Source organism: Biomphalaria glabrata, chromosome 3, assembly GCF_947242115.1.
Source record: "Biomphalaria glabrata chromosome 3, xgBioGlab47.1, whole genome shotgun sequence".
Taxonomy (NCBI): domain Eukaryota; kingdom Metazoa; phylum Mollusca; class Gastropoda; family Planorbidae; genus Biomphalaria; species Biomphalaria glabrata.
Window position 1 is genome coordinate 6,583,884 of NC_074713.1, and position 19,385 is coordinate 6,603,268.

Consider the following 19,385-nt stretch of genomic DNA (forward strand, 5'->3'; position numbering starts at 1 on the left):
TTCAAAAGGAACAAATTTAATATTTTTAAAAAAGCATTAACATCAAAATATGTTTTTAAGTCAAAATAATATGTTTATATACAAAAATATACACAATTAAAATTATTAAGCTTGTAAGAAATTGTATTAAACTTCTGGAGGTTTGGCATTGTAATCTTCATCTGTTTCAATGCCCACTTCTTCAAACAGTTGTTTTTTTGTTTTTGGGTACCCTTCCAAAACAGAATTGAGAATATCTGTAGCAATTCTCTTTCTTTTCCTCCACTCTTTTACAAATTTTTCTCTATTTTTAAAGACTTTGTCTTTCTCTTCTTTAGAAATCAAAACACGACCTTCTTTCAGCTTGGCTAGCTTATCTTTCAAAAGATCAATTTCTGGGTAGATAGTCCCAAGCTCTGTCCTAGCGTTCTCTGTTGAAATTTTGCTCTGGTACAGGTGAAGCTCACTTTCTATTTTGTTGATTTCTTCTTGCATTTTTTGAATCTGTGCATTTAAAAGTGATATTTTCTGATCCATCGCCGCAATCTCTTGGTTGTTCACATCAGGGAACTGGCTCTGATCAGCCACGTAGACTTTTTGTTTGCCGTAAACCTTCTCCTTTAGTTTGCCCTCTGATGCGAGCCCTTCCATGGCTTTGGTGACAGCAGTTTTCCCATAGTCTTTCCCCATATTCTGAAATACATCTTGCACACTGTAGGGTCGATTCTGTTTGATCATGTAAGATAGGACAGCCTGGACAGACATATTTTCTTTGGACTTGCTCATTTTGTCATCACATCTGCAGAAAGAAAAGAAAAATGTATAGTTATATTTTAAATAAGGACATGTTGTGTTGTTTGGTTGAATGAGGGTCTAATGAAAAAATATGAAAAGAAAAAGTGAAGTTTGGGATCATCATGAAGAGAAAGCATGGTACCAGTTTAAGCCCATCATTTAAGTAACATTTTATAATGGAAAAGTATATGAACCAAGAGCTTTTGTTTGTTTGTTTTTTATATGCAAACACAATCTTGGAACATTACTACTGCATCTATATTCCTTTTGCTAGCCATGTTATTGCTAACACTGTAATACATGTCAAAACATGCTCTTTAACTCAACTACAATGTATGCCCCTACCTAATAATAATGATTTCGAAGATTAAGCATGAGTGAAATGTTTCAAAGGACTAGGGAAAACCAAGTTGTGACCTCCATATTTTGTGACACTGTACAGACAAAGCCGTTGTCAAATGGAGGTCTTCTGTGCCTGTCTTTGGCAAGGGTTTTTCTTTGGCACTTAAATGTGAGAGCTCCCAAACTGTCTCTTTCAGGGGCCAATGAAGGCAAAATGGAGCCTGATTTGATAGCAATTCCAATGGGTTGCTGTTACACTGTCCTTCTTTAAGCTCACCAAAATAACATCGCCTTTGGCATGCAGTCATCACACATGAGGGATAGGTGTCTGACCCAGTGCAGCAGTCAAATGGTAAGAAGTGCTTCCAGCAGAACATGCTTATTTTTAAGATATTTGTCTGCATATCCCCTTCATTGAGTTAAGGTACCTTTGAAAGAAGCATTTGAGTACATGAGATGACATCTATAGAGCACTCAGGTCTCATGAGTCATTAAAAAGCGTAATGAGAACCACTGCTTTATAAACATTGATTTTTATTGGTAGGCCAAGAGAGCTATTTTGCCATACTATCAATCAGAGGCAACCAAAAGAGATATATATTGTTAATGCTAACCCTAAAAGAACAAAGTTGATCATTACTTTCTTTACTGCTGATCAGTTATAAAAGCAATCTTGGCATAACCCATCAAAGTGACTGAATATTTCTTAGATGGAAGAAATCTCTTTTGAAATGGTGATCAAATTTTGATTCATCTTGACATTTCTACGATTGTCTAATAATGTGACTATTTTATCAAAATTGTGTGACTTACTCCAATAAAGGACTACATGAACTGAATATATAACGGGATGGGATGGAGAAAGGAAGCCTGAAAATGAAAAGAATAAAGTAAAAATCATAATATAACTTCAACATTTTGATTTCGAACTGTAAAAAAAAAAAACAACTTTTATTGCTCAACACAAGTCTGAAGATTGCCCTGGAAATGTCTTTAAATGCATCCTTTAATGCAGTGTTTCCCAAACTTTTACCTTTATGGAACACTTCGCACATTTTGAGTATTTACTGGAACGCTTTGCTTAGTTTTTTTTAGAGAGTTTAATTCAGCTGGTGGTTTACTAGTTAATTGTTCCAGTAGTTAGCGGAACACCTATTCAGGCCTCTAGTTCCGCAGAACACAGTTTTGGAAACACTGTTTTAACCTACTTCATTCATATGCATAGACACATGTAATATCCTAGATAATATACTAAAAATATTTTATTACACTAGTATAGATCTTGTGTGGTCATTAAAGAGTCAAGAGAAGAGAACCTAGCTATATATAACATATATATAGAGAGAGAGAGAGAGAGAGATAAGAATAAGAAATGTGCCTTTATCTCTAAGTATTTAATATATGTGATAGCAGTCACAGATGGAATGAAAGCCAGACATTTTTATTTTGGCAAATTTTGCATATATAGATATATAGCTAGACAGAGACTGTGACTTCAAAAAGGAGGGCATGTCCTCATTTTATTTAGACTTCTAGTAATCCTACACTCTACTTACAATCACAGTCATCAGACTTAGTAAAAAATAATTAAATAACAGTCATCAGACTTAGTAAAAAATAATTAACAGTTATTTACACTTTTGTTTAGATCTATATGATATATTATAAATTAGATGTACAGTTTAGGCAGGTCCCTATGTCAAGTATGTCAGTCTACTGTCTATACTAGCTCTTGCTCTACTCTAGTAAAGGCTCTAACTCTAGTAGTCACTACAGCTCTACACTTCAGGCGATCCATTCCATGCTCTAATAGATCTAGTATCTAGTAATAATAGTATCTAGCACTAGGGAAGATCAAGGAGTACAAATACAAAATTTGTCCTAGCATTGTTTGGGCATGGGAATATATAATATAATATAATGATAATCTGCACTGTCTAGACCTAGACTCTAGTTCTAGATAGAAGACTATATAATTATACTATATATTATATCTAGTCTATAGTAGAGTATAGTACTCTATAGTACTATACCATACATTACTAGATCTATATAGTATAGTCTATAGACTAATACTAATAATAGACTCAAGTCTGTGAAAATACTTTACTTCTCTGACTCACCACTAAATTCTAGATCTAAATTGTAAATTGTCTAAACTTGATTCATCTTCAATCAATGATCTTCAAGTTCTTGTCACTCAACTGACAGTGACACTGTGACTGTGTTAGTGTGTAACTGTGTAAGAGTAAGACTCTTAGTCTTAGTTAGTAGTAAGAGTCTAAGAGTGTCAAGTCATGCAGTGATGATGCAGCAGACGCAGAAGAGACAAACGTTAGGACAGTTTGAGTTAGGTAATCTAGACTAGATAGTCTATTGTTCTAGATCTAGAAAAGATGACAGATCTATCTAGACCTATGTCGTCTAGATCTAGAGTAGGCTAGATCTACTCATCTAGATCTGGATTTTGTTACTAAAATCGTATTTCGCTCGTAAGAAAAGGTATTCAATAAATTTTTCACATTTTATAGATCAGTGCATGTGCTTGTCAATGGATAATTTCGACTTTTAAAAATGTTTCGCATGTTTACACAAGGTCAATATTTCAATATTAAGAAAAGTATAGGCCCCCATAACACAGTGTTGTGACAATTATGAAGTTGACGTTGACTTATTAGAGGCGGCATTATAATATGCGTAATGGATTGATGAATCTGTGCGTTGAAATTTGTAGACTATTCGACGTTATATTTCCGTTGAAACGAGTTTCACATGACACTATAATTAAAACACTTGTAAGATTAAATAGCCTATGCCTTAGCAGTATGCTCTGTGGGCCCAGTGGCACCCTAACGATATTGCGTAATATTTAATGTAAAAAAAAAACCCACTCATTTGGGGGTCCCTTTGAAGTGGGGCCCGGGGGAATTTTCAAATTCTCTCCCTCCCCCACACTAGCTACGCCTCTGGTTACGTCGTCATCATTTAGAAATTTGATAAAGTGTTCTAGCACTTAAACTTTTAGATCTGATACGTCAACAAAACCCGAATGTAAGGGACATCTGCTCTTTGTGACGTGCAGTCAAAGATGACGGAAAAATATTTAGCAAGTTTGATTTTATCAATAATGTTCCCTTTTACTTCTAATGCCATCAGGTCTATAATATCGTTTTGAATCCTATGCCCGATGTAATGGTCGTGAGTCTCGTCGTTCTTAATTCGTCGAAGATGTTCTTGCATGGTTGGGTCGACTCGGCCATTATCTCAACCAAGCCTGAATCGCTACAATTTTTGTAAAGACTGCGCGCTAATGCAGTTTTTTTTTTTTTTTTTTTTTTTTTTGCCGTTATTGGTAGCGCTATCATTTGACATTCTCAGAGCTCAATTCACCCAGGCAGTCTTACACTTAACGGGATTTACAGAAACCTCATGCTGCTGTAGTTCATTATATGTCATGGTAACATGGTAATTGGTATCATATAGACTATAGAGTCTAGATGCGTGGAAAGATTTTCAAAGATATTGAGTCCTAGTTTATGAGAACTGATCCGGTTTTCGAAGCTGACGGTGACAATGAATGTCCGATCGCCCCCCCCCCCTTTTTTCATCCCCACTTGCCATACCCCATAAGGCCGCTACTGCCTACTCGTTATGCATGTTAACCAATGACTTCAATTCTGCCAAGTTGCTGGTTTTCCTGGCTGGCTCAGGCAACCCGGCCATTCCATGCTCTAATAGCACTAGGGAAGAAGGAGCATTTGCACAAATTTGTCCCAGCATATTAAACGAGGAATGTGCCTTTATCTTTGTGTCTTTCTGAATTTTTTAATTAGATTTTGCCTTTTAATTGAAGATTATCGTTCAGTGCAGTGACGTCACAAGAGGGGTGCTGGGGTAGCAGTCCGCACCGGGTGACACCCATTAGGGGGGGGAGGTGACACCGTGACTTCCGTGACCTATGTCGAAGGTGCCGGTGACACCCGAATGGAAAAAAAAAATAATATTGGCAAAAACTAGAAAATAAAAGCCCGAATGGAAAAATTGAATATCGGCAAAAACTAGAAGATTAAAAAAAATAATCTCAAGATATAAGGCTTGTCTTCGAGTCCGAAGATTAATGAGGAATACAGTATTTCCCGTGGCTGCGCAGCCCCAGCTGTGACCTACATATTTTGCCACATCCAGGGCAAGCATAACCATTGTCCGCAGGTGGTCGATTTAGATTTTCTTTTCGTCGTCTGCGTTTGTCCTCGGCAGCAGATTTTCTTTTGGTCTCAAATGTGTATCTCGCGGCCTTCGTGAGTGACCTCCAGCTGTCTCGTTCCGACGCCGCATGCAGCCAGGTGCTCTCTTCTATGTCAGCCAAGGCAAGTTGACGCCTAAGCTGGTCTTTGAAGCGTTTCCGTGGGGCGCCTCTATATATTTTATTTTATTTGGTAAAATTTCCAAAAAGTTAAGTGATAACAAGGGGGAGGCATAAAGGCAGTTTTTTTTTAATAGAAAAAAAAAACTTGTTTGCATTTGGTTATTGTATATTTTAGTATTAATTAGGTGAAAGAGACTTTATTGCTAAATTTTAAGGTAAATTAAATTATAATTATGTGACATCATTTTATCGTCCAAGTAGAACTTTTCTACGTTAGCAGCAAGAGCGATTCAAATGGCTCTTGTAAAGAAAACATTATAATGCCTCTTCAACAACGTGATTCTAGAGTCTACCCCGTTTTTTACGGCAGTACAAACCAATTCCTCTCGACTAACATACCATCGTAATATTGACGTTTTTTGATTGAAAAGAACAGGCCCACTACAGGACGCCTTTATAAAGATAAGGACGATCTTAGGACAACAAGCCCAGTACAAACTCGCATGAACTAATGCAGCTTTCCTCAAGCTGTGGTGGGAAGCGGCCGACGTTCTCTCACGAGGCCGCGAGACCCTGACCAATGGGGAGAGGGTGAAGCAATTCAAATGATTTTACACGGTATAATTAAAAAGTTCATTGTAGTTATCAATCAAATTTTGAATATTAACCCAGTGAAATGTCATTATCAATGTTTAAAAAGTAAAAATAGTGTAAGATAAAGACTTCGTATATCTACTAATAAGGATCTTTTAAAATGTTTACCTTTTTGAGTGTTAGGCGTCTGCAAAAAATATTGATTAAAAACTTTTTAAAGAATACATTTTAAAACTTCTCTACTGACGTGATTCTTTTTAAATAGTCAGAATTATCTAAAGTGTTTAAATAACTTTTTATGACAAAAACTAAAAAGTTGGCCGCAAGCCTTCTTACTGAACACGAAGATGAACTTAAGACATACTTGGCCATATGTACATTGAACATCTGTCGTATAATAGTATTGGCCAATGCTGCCTACTTCTTTAATAGACTTAATTTTAGCAATTTTTTAAAACTAGTATAAATAGTGTGCTCAGATTCCAAGAAAATATTTCTTTATCGGAACGTCCCACTCTGTTATAATTTAATACTGACATGGGCTCTTCTTACTACGGGAAGAAAAATATGTTGAAGACTACACATAATATGCTGAGAATGAAGGAAAACGCTTGGAGGAGCTAACAGCGCATCAACAAACCATCTTGCTGGATGGATAGAAACCCTAACTTCTCTCTAATACAATCTCCTAAAAGAACGTTTTCAGTTATACAAAACAGTATAAAATTATGTGCATATATAACACTATTTCTGAAAAAAAAAAGTTAAGCCGGCGCGGGCGCCAACAGTAAAAGTTAGAGAAACACTTCCTTGAATGTCTAGCTCTCACACTTCAGATACGACCCGTTCACCTTTCCTTAATTGAATTTTATTTGATCTGCAAACTTCTTTCTAGTATAAATTGTACACGATAGACTTAAGGAAAATGAGTTTCTGAGGCTCAGAAATGCTGAAAAATCCTTGGTGCCCGGGGCGACCTCGATAGGTGACCTTAAAGCGCTCCCCGAGACCAATAGATGACTAAAGTAGCTGCAAACTTACATTTTCCCCTCTAGATGGTAGTAAAAGTTTAAATAACACAGGAAAATGTTATAACGTTTCCGTCTAAAAGTCGAATAAAGGAAACATGATTTGGTGATTTTAATAAATATGCATTGTAAAGTTTGCAAAAGTAATGAAAAAAAATTAACTAATTTTGCTTTTGTGCAAAAATCGATGAAAATAGATAATCAGCTTACTGTATTGGTTCAACAAAATTAATTTCTATTGGGAAAAGTGGATAAAAGGGGGGAGGGGTGACACCGACCCTGCCTGGTGAAGCCACTGGTTCAGTGTTTATGTATAATTTCTACGTAACTTTTTGAGTCTTCTCTCCTAAAGGCTTTCTAAATTTAGTGATTTTACTAAGGCCGCTAAGGGTGTTACTCTAGTCAAATGTTTTAAGTTTAGCAGTTTCCCCTTTAAGTCGTATTTTGGGCCCAGTAAGGGCCCCAACTGGGCAAGCCCATGCTAACCATATGGGCCCCAAGTGGGGGATGAACGTTGGCCCAAACGGGTGCCCTTAGGGCTGAGTCTGGGCTCAGTCAGGGGGCCCAGAAAATCCCAGTGTTAAACCCTTGTGGGGCCAGTAAGGGGAAGGACGTGTGGGCCCCAACAGGGTAAGAGATACTTGGCCCTTTGGGGACAATTAATGAAAGCCCAATTAGGGCCCTTAAGGGTCTATTCTGGGCTCAGTTAGGGGGCCCAGATAAAACCCTGACAAAACCCTCATGGGGCCAGTATGGGGCAAACATTGAGGGGCCAGAAAGGGCTAACCACATGGGCCCAATTTGGGGGATGAACGTTGGCCCAAACGGGTGCCCTTAGGGCTGAGTCTGGGCTCAGTTAGGGGGCCCAGATGAACCCTTGATGGAACCCTCATGGGGCCAGTATGAGGCAAACATTGAGGGGCCAGAAAGGGCTAACCACATGGGCCCCATTTGGGGGATGAACGTTGGCCCAAACGGGTGCCCTAAGGGCTGAGTCTGGGCTCAGTTAGGGGGCCCAGATGAAGCCCTGATGGAACCCTCATGGGGCCAGTATGGGGTAAACATTGAGGGGCCAGAAAGGGCTAACCACATGGGCCCAATTTGGGGGATGAACGTTGGCCCAAACGGGTGCCCTTAGGGCTGGGTCTGGGCTCAGTTAGGGGGCCCAGATGAAGCCCTGATGGAACCCTCTGGGGCCAGTATGGGGTAAACATTGAGGGGCCAGAAAGGGCTAACCACATGGGCCCAATTTGGGGGATGAACGTTGGCCCAAACGGGTGCCCTTAGGGCTGAGTCTGGGCTCAGTTAGGGGGCCCAGATGAAGCCCTGATGGAACCCTCATGGGGCCAGTATGGGGTAAACATTGAGGGGCCAGCAAGGGCTAACCACATGGGCCCAATTTGGGGGATGAACGTTGGCCCAAACCGGTGCCCTTAGGGCTGAGTCTGTGCTCAGTTAGGGGGCCCAGATGAAGCCCTGATGGGGCCAGTATGGGGTAAACATTGAGGGGCCAGAAAGGGCTAACCACATGGGCCCAATTTGGGGGATGAACGTTGGCCCAAACGGGTGCCCTTAGGGCTGAGTCTGGGCTCAGTTAGGGGGCCCAGATGAAGCCCTGATGGAACCCTCATGGGGCCAGTATGGGGTAAACATTGAGGGGCCAGAAAGGGCTAAACACATGGGCCCCATTTGGGGGATGAACGTTGGCCCAAACGGGTGCCCTTAGGGCTGAGTCTGGGCTCAGTTAGGGGGCCCAGATGAAGCCCTGATGGAACCCTCATGGGGCCAGTATGGGGTAAACATTGAGGGGCCAGAAAGGGCTAACCACATGGGCCCAATTTGGGGGATGAACGTTGGCCCAAACGGGTGCCCTTAGGGCTGAGTCTGGGCTCAGTTAGGGGGCCCAGATGAAGCCCTGATGGGGCCAGTATGGGGTAAACATTGAGGGGCCAGAAAGGGCTAACCACATGGGCCCAATTTGGGGATGAACGTTGGCCCAAACGGGTGCCCTTAGGGCTGAGTCTGGGCTCAGTTAGGGGGCCCAGATGAAGCCCTGATGGAACCCTCATGGGGCCAGTATGGGGTAAACATTGAGGGGCCAGAAAGGGCTAAACACATGGGCCCCATTTGGGGGATGAACGTTGGCCCAAATGGGTGCCCTTAGGGCTGAGTCTGGGCCCAGTTAGGGGGCCCAGATGAAGCCCTGATGGATCCCTTATGGGGCCAGTATGGGGCAAACATTGAGAGGCCTGAAAGGGCTAACCACATGGGCCCCATTTGGGGGATGAATGTTGGCCCAAACGGGTGCCCTTAGGGCTGAGTCTGGGTTCAGTTAGGGGCCCAGATGAGGCCAGTAAGAAATGACACTGAGCTCTAGCTGAAATGGCATAAAATGACATAAATAATTACATAAACAATTTACTAGTTGAAATTAATAGTTTATTGCATTATAAAATGTTAATGTTAGCAACTATTTAAAATAATTAAAAATACCGGAATACACTAAAAAACTTTTTTTTAAAGTAAAAGCAATACCTGTAGCAAAGATTTTAACTGTGAAAATTGATCCTATAATATTTTAGTATACTATGGAAAATGCATTGAGTCAACAAAAAAGTTGTGAATGATAACATGAAAATCTATAACAAATTTATAAAGAACATAATTCAGGATCATCTACAGAAAGTATAAGTGCTGTATAAAAATTATGTTTAAAGCAAACAGTTTTGACAATCATAAAAACAACAACAAAAAACAACTTAGCTTTTGTAATTATGTAAAAAAAATGTAAAAAAATAAAAGTAACAAAAAAAGTATTGAGTTGGTGGAATGTAAGCAATATGTACACTGAAATAAGTAAAAGCATATTCATTTAAATATTAATTGTAATAAAAAATTGCTTAAAATGGCAAATTAGAAATAAGTTTTTAAAATATGGATGCTTATATTTTTAAAAATACAATAAGTACTTATTATACCATAAAATTTTAAAAAAATATAATGGCTACCAAATTTATGAAATTTTAACATGTACAAAAGCTTGAATAGCCTATACAGAAACCTATAAATTATATATAGAATGTAATTCAGAATTATCTAAACAAAGTATGAGCCTGCTGTATGTAAATTGAAAAGCAAACTGTTTTGACAATCATGAAACAAATTTTTTTTTAGATTATGTTGTACCGGTAGTTCTAAAGAAAAAATGACCAAAACAAAAATAAGCTACCTGTAACAAGTTTGTGAAATGTTAGCAATATAAACACTGAAATTTTAAAAACATACATTTAGAACATAATTGAACATTAAGTAAATGACTTAATTTGTTTAAAATGAAATAAGTGTGAAACATACTTTTAGAAAAATACCAGTGCTTACTTTACAAAAAAAAATTAAAAAAATAAATACAAAGAATAATTAATAACCATAAATATATAAATTTAAACAAGTAAAATATAATTAGAGAATGGTGCTTTTTAATCAATAGGGTCTACATGCACAAAAACCCAAAGCTGAGTCTGTTCGAGGTAAATATTCTCAAGACCTCGCCTAATTTTAGATGATAATATTTCAAAAAAATATAGGTCATGTACGTTACCCAGTACCAAAGAAAAAGTGTGTGCTCAACAATGAAAACTATACATTTATATATACCGGTAGCTCATGTTTATAATTTCAACAAAATATTTTTTTCAATTTTGAGCAGAGTAACTAGCTGCACTATCATATTCATAATTTTTTAACAGTGAATATTCTATGTAAGAAAGAGCAAATGTTTCAAGCTACTGTTCAAAAGCCAGTAAACAACAATGATGCTCATATGGTACATCATCTGTAACTGTCAACTTATAACCTTATGTTGTAATAAAAGTAAAGTTCCCCTTTTCAAACTTAGCATCTATAGGGCAGATGATGTTAAGGCCATCAGTTTCTTTGGCTAATGGTTAACAAGATCCAGCACATGTTTGAAATATTATATTTACTTATTTCTTTGTTGTTAAGTCTAGATAGGTAGTTGTTTTTTTTCCATTAGTCATTAGTTCTAATATCTGTAGTATGTAAATAAATTTGCTTGTGCATCTTACTTTTTTTAAACATTTATAAACTTTGATAAGGTTTGTTTGTAAAATGTTATACATGATTGGGATGTTCCTTCAGAGTTGAAGCCATCATCCTTCTTTTTTTACGATTTCTGTGCCATCACATGTGCCAAGTTCAAGTACTTTCTCTAAGTTATTTGACAGACTTGGGTAACTCACTTGAATAATCTATGAAGAACATAAAAAAAATAAATTTTTAAAAAATATATTCCTATGCCTATGATTTCAAAATGAAATGTTCATATAAAACATACAAAAAACAAAATGATTTTCACTTTTTCCAAACCAAAAAATGCTGACATTATCTATTCATGATTTGTGTATGCAGGCTTCATTAACTACTGTATTTTCGCACATGTACATATCCTGCACAAGTAAAAAAAAATTTTTTTTTAATCTTACAACTCGTATCATATACCAAACGTGACTTGGCGTAAACTAACAGTACATTAATTGTTGTTTATCTATCCCTCAAGATGCAATTGAGCTTCAGTTGTTCCAACAAGTGATAACAGAGTTCAAAATTCTGTGAAATATGAGCCTACCATGTATAAGTAGTATGTTTTTCCAATAGAAAGTCACTGACATAGTTATCTGGTGATGGTGGAGAAAACATTTCACAACCACACAGCGAATTATAGGAGGTATAAAGACCTAACAGTTTACACACAATATTCATAAAAAATTAAAATACTTATGAGCCTCTTAGGTTAGGTTGACACAGCATTTGATCAAGAAATGATTTGAAAGAAAAGTAACAATGCAATGGACCTCATTCACCAATCGTAAACAAACAACATTTAGTCACGTGATCTTATTGATAAAACAATGAAAAAACTGTCACGTGACAACCATCATGAATTAAACATGAGATCGTAAATTATATAGAAGAGATAAAGCACCACGTGGCTAAATGTTGTTTGTTTACGATTGGTGAATGAGGTCCATTGTGGCATAAAAAAAAATTATAAAGATTATGTTAGTTAAAAATATGGAAATAAAAATTCATACCTAATATCCATAATTTGGATTGAAAATTCAATACATTTATTTTCTGTTTGTGCCATGTCCAGTCCAGCCAAGTTATAATCCATACTATTGTTCTCTTAATGCTGTTTTCACTGGATAGATCTGTAATATATAAGATGAGATAATTATGATTCTGCTGACACATAAAATAAATAAATAGCTGAATTATTGTTTCACATTAGGTACTTCGATAAAAATTTCAAAATGATCACAATGCAATGGAACCTATTTAGTTAGATAGAGCTTGAGAAATGCTTTCCAATGATACCAATTTTATATTGCTGAGTTAATTGTGGGGGAAGTTATTAAATTTTTAGTGGCCAAAAATTAGCCTTCTTTAGCCTTTGTAAATAAATAAAAAATCTGACCGAAACATCTGACAGTTGAACTTAAATTAACTGTATTATAAAAAGTCTTAAAGATATGGGGTTGAAACTTCACACTCTTTTACATTAACCAGTATTCTGTTAAAATAAATTAAAAAAATAAGACCAAGCAATAAAATCTTTGAAAAAAAGTTAATATATAAAAAAAGCCTTCAACAAAAAATAAAAATATATGTGATTTTGTCATCATATGAGCCCAAAAATCACAAATAAAACAAATCAGAGATCTGTATTGTGTTTTATTTTGTTTAATTATAATTCTACTTTATTTAAATAGCTATTTATATGCATCAGATAGATAATTCTTATAAATTATAAATGAAAATAGCACTGCGCAGAAAAATATTTCCTAAAATTTAATGACTATAAGTTTCATAAACTTCATAAAAAAACAGTTTTAACCTTTTTGTAGAGCACTGGCAATTAATCATTTTAAAATGCCTTAATTTAAATGCTTTAAAAATTAGATTGTAAATGAAAAATTTCTTGCTTCGGACAATAAAATAAAAAAGAAACCTTGCGATTTTTTTAGAAGTTATTAAAAGATTTTTTTACTTGAATTTTTGTGCAATAATAGCTCATCATTTTAAAAATATAATGTACTCATTTATTAACTAATAATTTACATGTACATTAATAGAAAAAAACAACACACAGAAAAAAAAATATTAGTTCGCTGAGCTAAAAATATGAAAACAAAATTTTTATATTTAATATTATTTTTTAAAGTAATTAAACTTTTACTTTAAAATTTGCAGATTACAAAGTCATTTTAATAAAGACACATTCCCTCTCCATAATCTAGCATTCAAACACTATAAAAGTTAATCTAAATGAAAGATTCCTATGTGTGCTTCTAAAAATAGCTTGTGATAGACAGAAATTGACCATTTCCAGTAAATCAGTGTTGGTTGTTACTAAAAATAGATTTTAACCATCAACTTTGAAAATTAATATCTAAAGCTAAAGAGTGCGCCAAGCTACAAAGTTCAAACTTAGCACACAGATATATATTAACATGCTAAATTCAATAGAATTAGTGAGATTGTTGTAACTATAAACACTTTTATTTTATTTAAAAAAGAAAATTTTACCCTTCTTTGTCTTTGTTAATTTTAATATCAAATATCTTTAAAGTGCGCCAAGAGAATTTAATGAAATTTGAAATATACACATTTCATAATATGAAATTATTGTAGCAAACAGCATTGTTGTAACTTTTATAGGAAAAAAGTTGTAAAAATGTCAACTGTCATATAAACTTTTGTTAAGAAAAATTTAACAGATTGGCTTCAAAAGCAAATAAAAATGATCTCTGATATCTTATGTTTACAAAAAGTAATCATAATTAGTCCTCAAATCAAATACAATATGCTAAAACTTTGATGGAAATGACCACCCCTAAAAAAAGGGTAAAATGTGCTGACACACTTTTCAGCCATTTTTTGGGAGAAAAAAAATTGATCTAGGTAAGTTTATCGAAGTACCTATTCACATAAATGATATTTTACATCCTAAATCCTACAATATAATATGGCCTTACCAAATTTTCATGAGAATCTTCATCCTTCAGTTTCACTTCTATTTCCAACAGTGATACATTGTTTGCCATTGGGAAATTTGCTTCATACCTAATCCTGATTGTATTTATCTCTGCTTCTTTTAATTGCTTTCAATTGAAAATGAGTCTGTACTGCACTCAAATCTTTTCTCCAGTATCTCTAGAACATGTTCTGCAGACAGAAAATAAAATAAGTATTAAATAAATTTTACAAGTAAATCTAGACTGCTAATATAAATTATTCAGGAAATCTGGATCATCAGATTTGTATACAACATTTTTGGCTTGAAAATATTGTAAAAAAAAATTACCAGTTTGATCAATAACATCAATGGAGCTCTTGTCTCAACTTGAGTCTTGACTGAAAGTTATTTTCCAACATGGTCCACCTTGAAGAATATGAAAAAATATTAGTATAGTAGCCTAAGTATAGTAATAATTTTTTTAAACTTAATCAATTGGTAATTATAATAAAATTGAGTAGTAATAATACTTTATATTTTAAATTAAATACCTGTACTCATTGACTCTTGGACAGATCCAGCAAGAAGTGATCATAGTGATGCCATCATTCTTTCACTCTTTGGTTCCGAGAGTCTGAAAATCATTTTTTTTAACATTTCAATTTTTTAAAATCAAAGTCACACATGAGAAATATTAAATACATAGATCTACATAAGGCATAAGCAATATAAAGATAAATTATAAATTCTGCACAACATATTGAATGACAAGATTATTGACTAGTTTCAGTATAGTAGATCTATAATTAGTATTATAATCTATATTTCTATAACATTGTTAGATTTGCTTCTACAAAAAAGTATACAATAAAATGTATTTATAGGCCTACATTTTGCATTTAAATTGAAAATAGATCTCAAGAACTCACGTATTTTAAAATATTAATTTTAATGGTTGAAGAATTTGGTTTTACTATCTTTTCTAAATTGACTTTCTAAATCTAATCTATTAAGGTTCTAATAAACTGTGAGACACGCCACGGGATTCGAATTTTATAGACTAATTATTTCAAACGGCTTTCCTTGCGTCACTTAAAATAATTATTTGTGCCTAGTGACGGCCTAGTCTGACTAGACTTAAACTTAAACCAAAAAAGCACATTCACAAACAAAAATGACATTAAAATTAAATGTAGATGTAGATCTAGAATAATCTAGATTCTAGATCTAATCTACTTTAATTTATCCAGACTTAATCTCTATAAATAAGTATAAAATAATAAAGTAGATCTAATTGTCTAATAAAATAAAAAGTACCTTTGCTTGACGCACACATTCCAAAGTTGTTAGAATAGAGTCGAGTTAATCACAAATCAACACAATCTTGAAGTAGATCTATGAGTACTATGACTGGAATGGGATGGTCATGGTGTTTGGTTCTGGCGCTATTTTTCTTAATGATGCAATAGGCTGTAGCCTATCATGTAGACCTGTCTCTGGTTGGTCAATTGTAAGTAAGCCACGTGACCGGGTAGCCTACACATTGACCAGCGGCACAGTCTTTCTTTCGCCCCCCCCCAGGACTATAATCTTCTCTAATACTGTATATTAGTAGTGTCTCTTGTTGAATATTTAAATTGTTTGTTTTATTAACTCTAGTATTTCGATACCATAAAGCAGAGTGCAGCATTTGAACAAATTATGTGAGGATGTGTTGGTTCATCTCGTGACCTCATCTACTTGACTACCGTACTTACACAAATCGGATTATAGACATTATAATTAACGAAGATAGTTCTTACAAAGTTAGATTGCACGATTTAAAATATGGATCTAATTAATTTTATATATATTTTAAATCATAAATATTCTTGAATGGGGTATACAGTAGATATTAGATAAAACACTGACACGTACATAGTCTACAACTATGGCTACAACACATTTGCATGCCTCTTGATTTTTTTTTAATGCTCTTTATCTTCGTAGAATCAGTCATCGATAATATTTACGAACTGTGCCTATAATGTAGTTTATTAGATCTGTCATGTAGCATGTATTTTGAGTCATAACTTTTTTTTAAATGTATGAAACTGAATAGCAAATCCTGTCGTTTATATCATGATCTTGCCAGTTATATCTTATATTTTAAAATAAAAATTCCTTGAATTATATTTAAATCATAAGATAGTTTTAGTTACGTGTTTCATTATATTTGAATGTTATTGGCCTAAACATTTTTGTAACTCATAAAAGAAAGAGACCACAAGGTCTATTACGTCAACAAAAAGATCGAGTAAAGAGGTGGTATACGAAAAAGATTTACAGTGAGAGTCAGTGAGCCTTGACCTACTGACCATCAGTGTGCACACGTGTACTTTCTTGCTTGATAGCACGCGTTCTATGCAACACGTGTTAACCTAAGCTGATCTTTATTTGTAGGAATTTTACACGCACTCATCTTTATAAATTGATATCTATATTTAAATATAACTGAGACAAACATTTAAATCAATATAAAAGCATTCTTATTAGTCATGTTTCAAAACGACTAAATAAATTCAAACAAGATGGGTAAAACCCCTATTGTTAAAATTCTTTGCTTGTGTAAAGTTTGTTTACATTAAAAATATCTACCGGTACTGGAAACTAGCATTATAGGCTACATTAAAACTTTTAAATCGGCTTATTACCAGAAGATGCAATAAGAATTGCAAATAATTTATTTATTTGAAATCTAATTGAACAGTGCAACTATACACAATTACAGTAAATCAGATATCTGTATTATGAATGGTTAAAATATATTTAATACATGTTACAGATAAAACTTTAAAAAAAAAAAAAGAAACCAATGCTGTGCTTGTTTAACTGAATCTGTTGATTTTCTATGTTAACCTAAAACTATATATATATATATATATATATATATATATATATATATATATATATATATATATATATATATATATATATATATATTTATTTATTTATTTATTTATTTCCTGAGGTAGACGTGAAAATACATAACCCTAAATATCAATGACTGGTCAGTAAATACCGGTACCGGTACCTTCCGCAATGATAGAAACCTACAAGAACGACAGATTCAGTTTTATTACTTCGAGAGGCGTCATTTTGTCTAGTGTTTCATTAGGTGTTAACTCGAGACATCCAGCAGAGTGGGTAAAAAAAAAAAAGAAGAAAGGGGAGTTAAGTTAGAGGAAGGCTATAAAAGAGATCACCATGATGTTAATTCAACATCTGGGTCAGATAGACGTAGAGGGAGTGCGAATATGGTCACAGGGGTGTTACATTACATGAGCAAAGTCAAAATGATGCCTAAGTGAAGGTCCATTTACAGCAAGTGTTGTAAAGTCACAAGTTGCTTTTTTTTTTACTCGAAAAAATCAAAACACTCGACATCATATTAATCGCACATTTGTATCTAGCCATCTCATGAAAAATCTTGGAGCTATGCAATGACCCTTTTCTTTTTTTTAAAGTGTCACGTACTATATTAGATCTAGAAATTTTATATTGGCATATAACATGCATAGTTCATACACACGCGCGCTAACAAACATGCACACACACAAATATCCCATATATATGTCGTTATAGTAGAAACGTTTTGATCAAACTACTGTGAGAAGAATAAATAAAATATATAATATAAATCACTTTTTGACTTAATGACATTGAATGTTATACCTAAAAATGACCTACAATCCAATTTATTTAATAAAGTATAATGTACGATAAAATTATCACAGTTTAGAAATCAGCATTCTATAACTTTAAATTAAATGCAAAGAACGAAAAAAAAAAAGAAGTAAAACATATAGGAACCTATACATATTTTTATGAAAATAAAATAATTAAAAAACAGCAATATTGTTTGTATTAATAATCTAAGTGAGTCTATCCGAGCCAACATATCAAAGTCATGGTTTTCTTTTTTTTTTTTACCTCTTCTCGAGTTATGTTACGTAATAACTTTCTATGTTTCGTCTGAGATAACAGCTAGACCGGGAGAGCATTCCTTGTCAGTAGGGAGAAAAGAGAGAGAGAAACTAGAGGCAAACTGAGCCCAGACTCAGCCCTAAGGGCACCCGTTTGGGCCAACGTTCATCCCCCAAATGGGGCCAATGTGTTTAGCCATATCAGGCCCCTCAATGTTTTCCTCGTACTGGCCCCCATGAGGTTTACATCAGGGCTTCAATTGGGCCCCCTAACTGAGCCCAGACCCAGCCCTAAGGGCCCCCGTTTGGGCCAACGTTCATCCCCCAAATGGGGCCATCGTGTTTAGCCCTTTCAGGCCCCTCAATGTTTTCCCCGTACTGGCCCCATCAGGGCATCATCTGGGCCCCCTAACTGAGCCCAGACTCAGCCCTAAGGGCCCCCGTTTGGGCCAACGTTCATCCCCCTAATGGGGCCCACGTGTTTAGCCCTAGCAGGCCCCTCAATGTTTTCCCCGTACTGGCCCCATCAGGGCTTCATCTGGGCCCCCTAACTGAGCCCAGACTCAGCCCTAAGGGCCCCTGTTTGGGACAACGTTCATCCACCAAATGGGGCCCATTTGTTTAGCCCTTTCTGGCCCCTCAATGTTTCCCCGTACTGGCCCCATGAGGTTTCCATCAGGGCTTCAACTGGGCCCCCTAACTGAGCCCAGACCCAGCCCTAAGGGCCCCCGTTTGGGCAAACGTTCATCCCCCAAATGGGGCCCATGTGTTTAGCCCTAGCAGGCCCCTCGATGTTTTCCCCGTACTGGCCCCATCAGGGCTTCATCTGGGCCCCCTAATTGAGCCCAGACTCAGCCCTAAGGGCCCCCGTTTGGGCCAACGTTCATCCCCCAAATGGGGCCCATGTGTTTAGCCCTTTCTTGCCCCTCAATGTTTCCCCGTACTGGCCCCATGAGGTTTCCATCAGGGCTTCAACTGGGCCCCCTAACTGAGCCCAGACCCAGCCCTAAGGGCCCCCGTTTGGGCCAACGTTCATCCCCCAAATGGGGCCCACGTGTTTAGCCCTAGCAGGCCCCTCAATGTTTTCCCCGTACTGGCCCCATCAGGGCTTCATCTGGGCCCCCTAACTGAGCCCAGACTCAGCCCCAAGGGCCCCCGTTTGGGCCAACGTTCATCCCCCAAATGGGGCCCATGTGTTTAGCCCTTTCTTGCCCCTCAATGTTTCCCCGTATTGGCCCCATGAGGTTTCCATCAGGGCTTCAACTGGGCCCCCTAAC

The 19,385-nt window shown here is 36.0% G+C and overlaps 1 protein-coding gene and 1 long non-coding RNA gene across 7 annotated transcripts; both read right to left on the minus strand.

The window, feature by feature from the left end:
- LOC106055363 (homologous-pairing protein 2 homolog) lies at positions 1–3,652 on the minus strand. 4 transcript variants are annotated; one of them, XM_056022181.1, is made up of 3 exons: positions 3,240–3,584; positions 1,930–1,986; positions 1–778 (listed from the first exon to the last, which is right to left on the minus strand). In XM_056022181.1, the coding sequence occupies exon 3, from the start codon at positions 763–765 to the stop codon at positions 127–129; it is 639 nt and encodes a 212-aa protein (XP_055878156.1). In that variant the 5' UTR covers positions 766–778; positions 1,930–1,986; positions 3,240–3,584; the 3' UTR covers positions 1–126. The 4 variants fall into 4 exon arrangements, with proteins under 4 accessions (XP_055878156.1, XP_013067039.2, XP_013067037.2 ...); XM_013211585.2 differs by lacking the exons at positions 1,930–1,986; positions 3,240–3,584 and adding an exon at positions 3,591–3,652; XM_013211583.2 differs by lacking the exon at positions 1,930–1,986.
- Positions 3,653–9,529: 5,877 nt separating this feature from the next.
- Positions 9,530–15,729, minus strand: LOC129925030 (uncharacterized). 3 transcript variants are annotated; one of them, XR_008776889.1, is made up of 6 exons: positions 15,461–15,729; positions 14,695–14,777; positions 14,492–14,569; positions 14,163–14,352; positions 12,216–12,335; positions 9,530–11,372 (listed from the first exon to the last, which is right to left on the minus strand). It is a non-coding gene; the product is annotated as an uncharacterized LOC129925030 (long non-coding RNA). The 3 variants fall into 3 exon arrangements; XR_008776890.1 differs by having other exon boundaries at positions 14,251–14,352; positions 15,461–15,728; XR_008776891.1 differs by lacking the exon at positions 15,461–15,729 and adding an exon at positions 15,073–15,195.
- Positions 15,730–19,385: the final 3,656 nt, after the last annotated feature.

Bases quoted from the DNA above. Each gene is read 5' to 3' on its own strand.
- LOC106055363 (XM_013211585.2), bottom strand. From the start codon at position 765: ATGAGCAAGTCCAAAGAAAATATGTCTGTCCAGGCTGTCCTATCTTAC.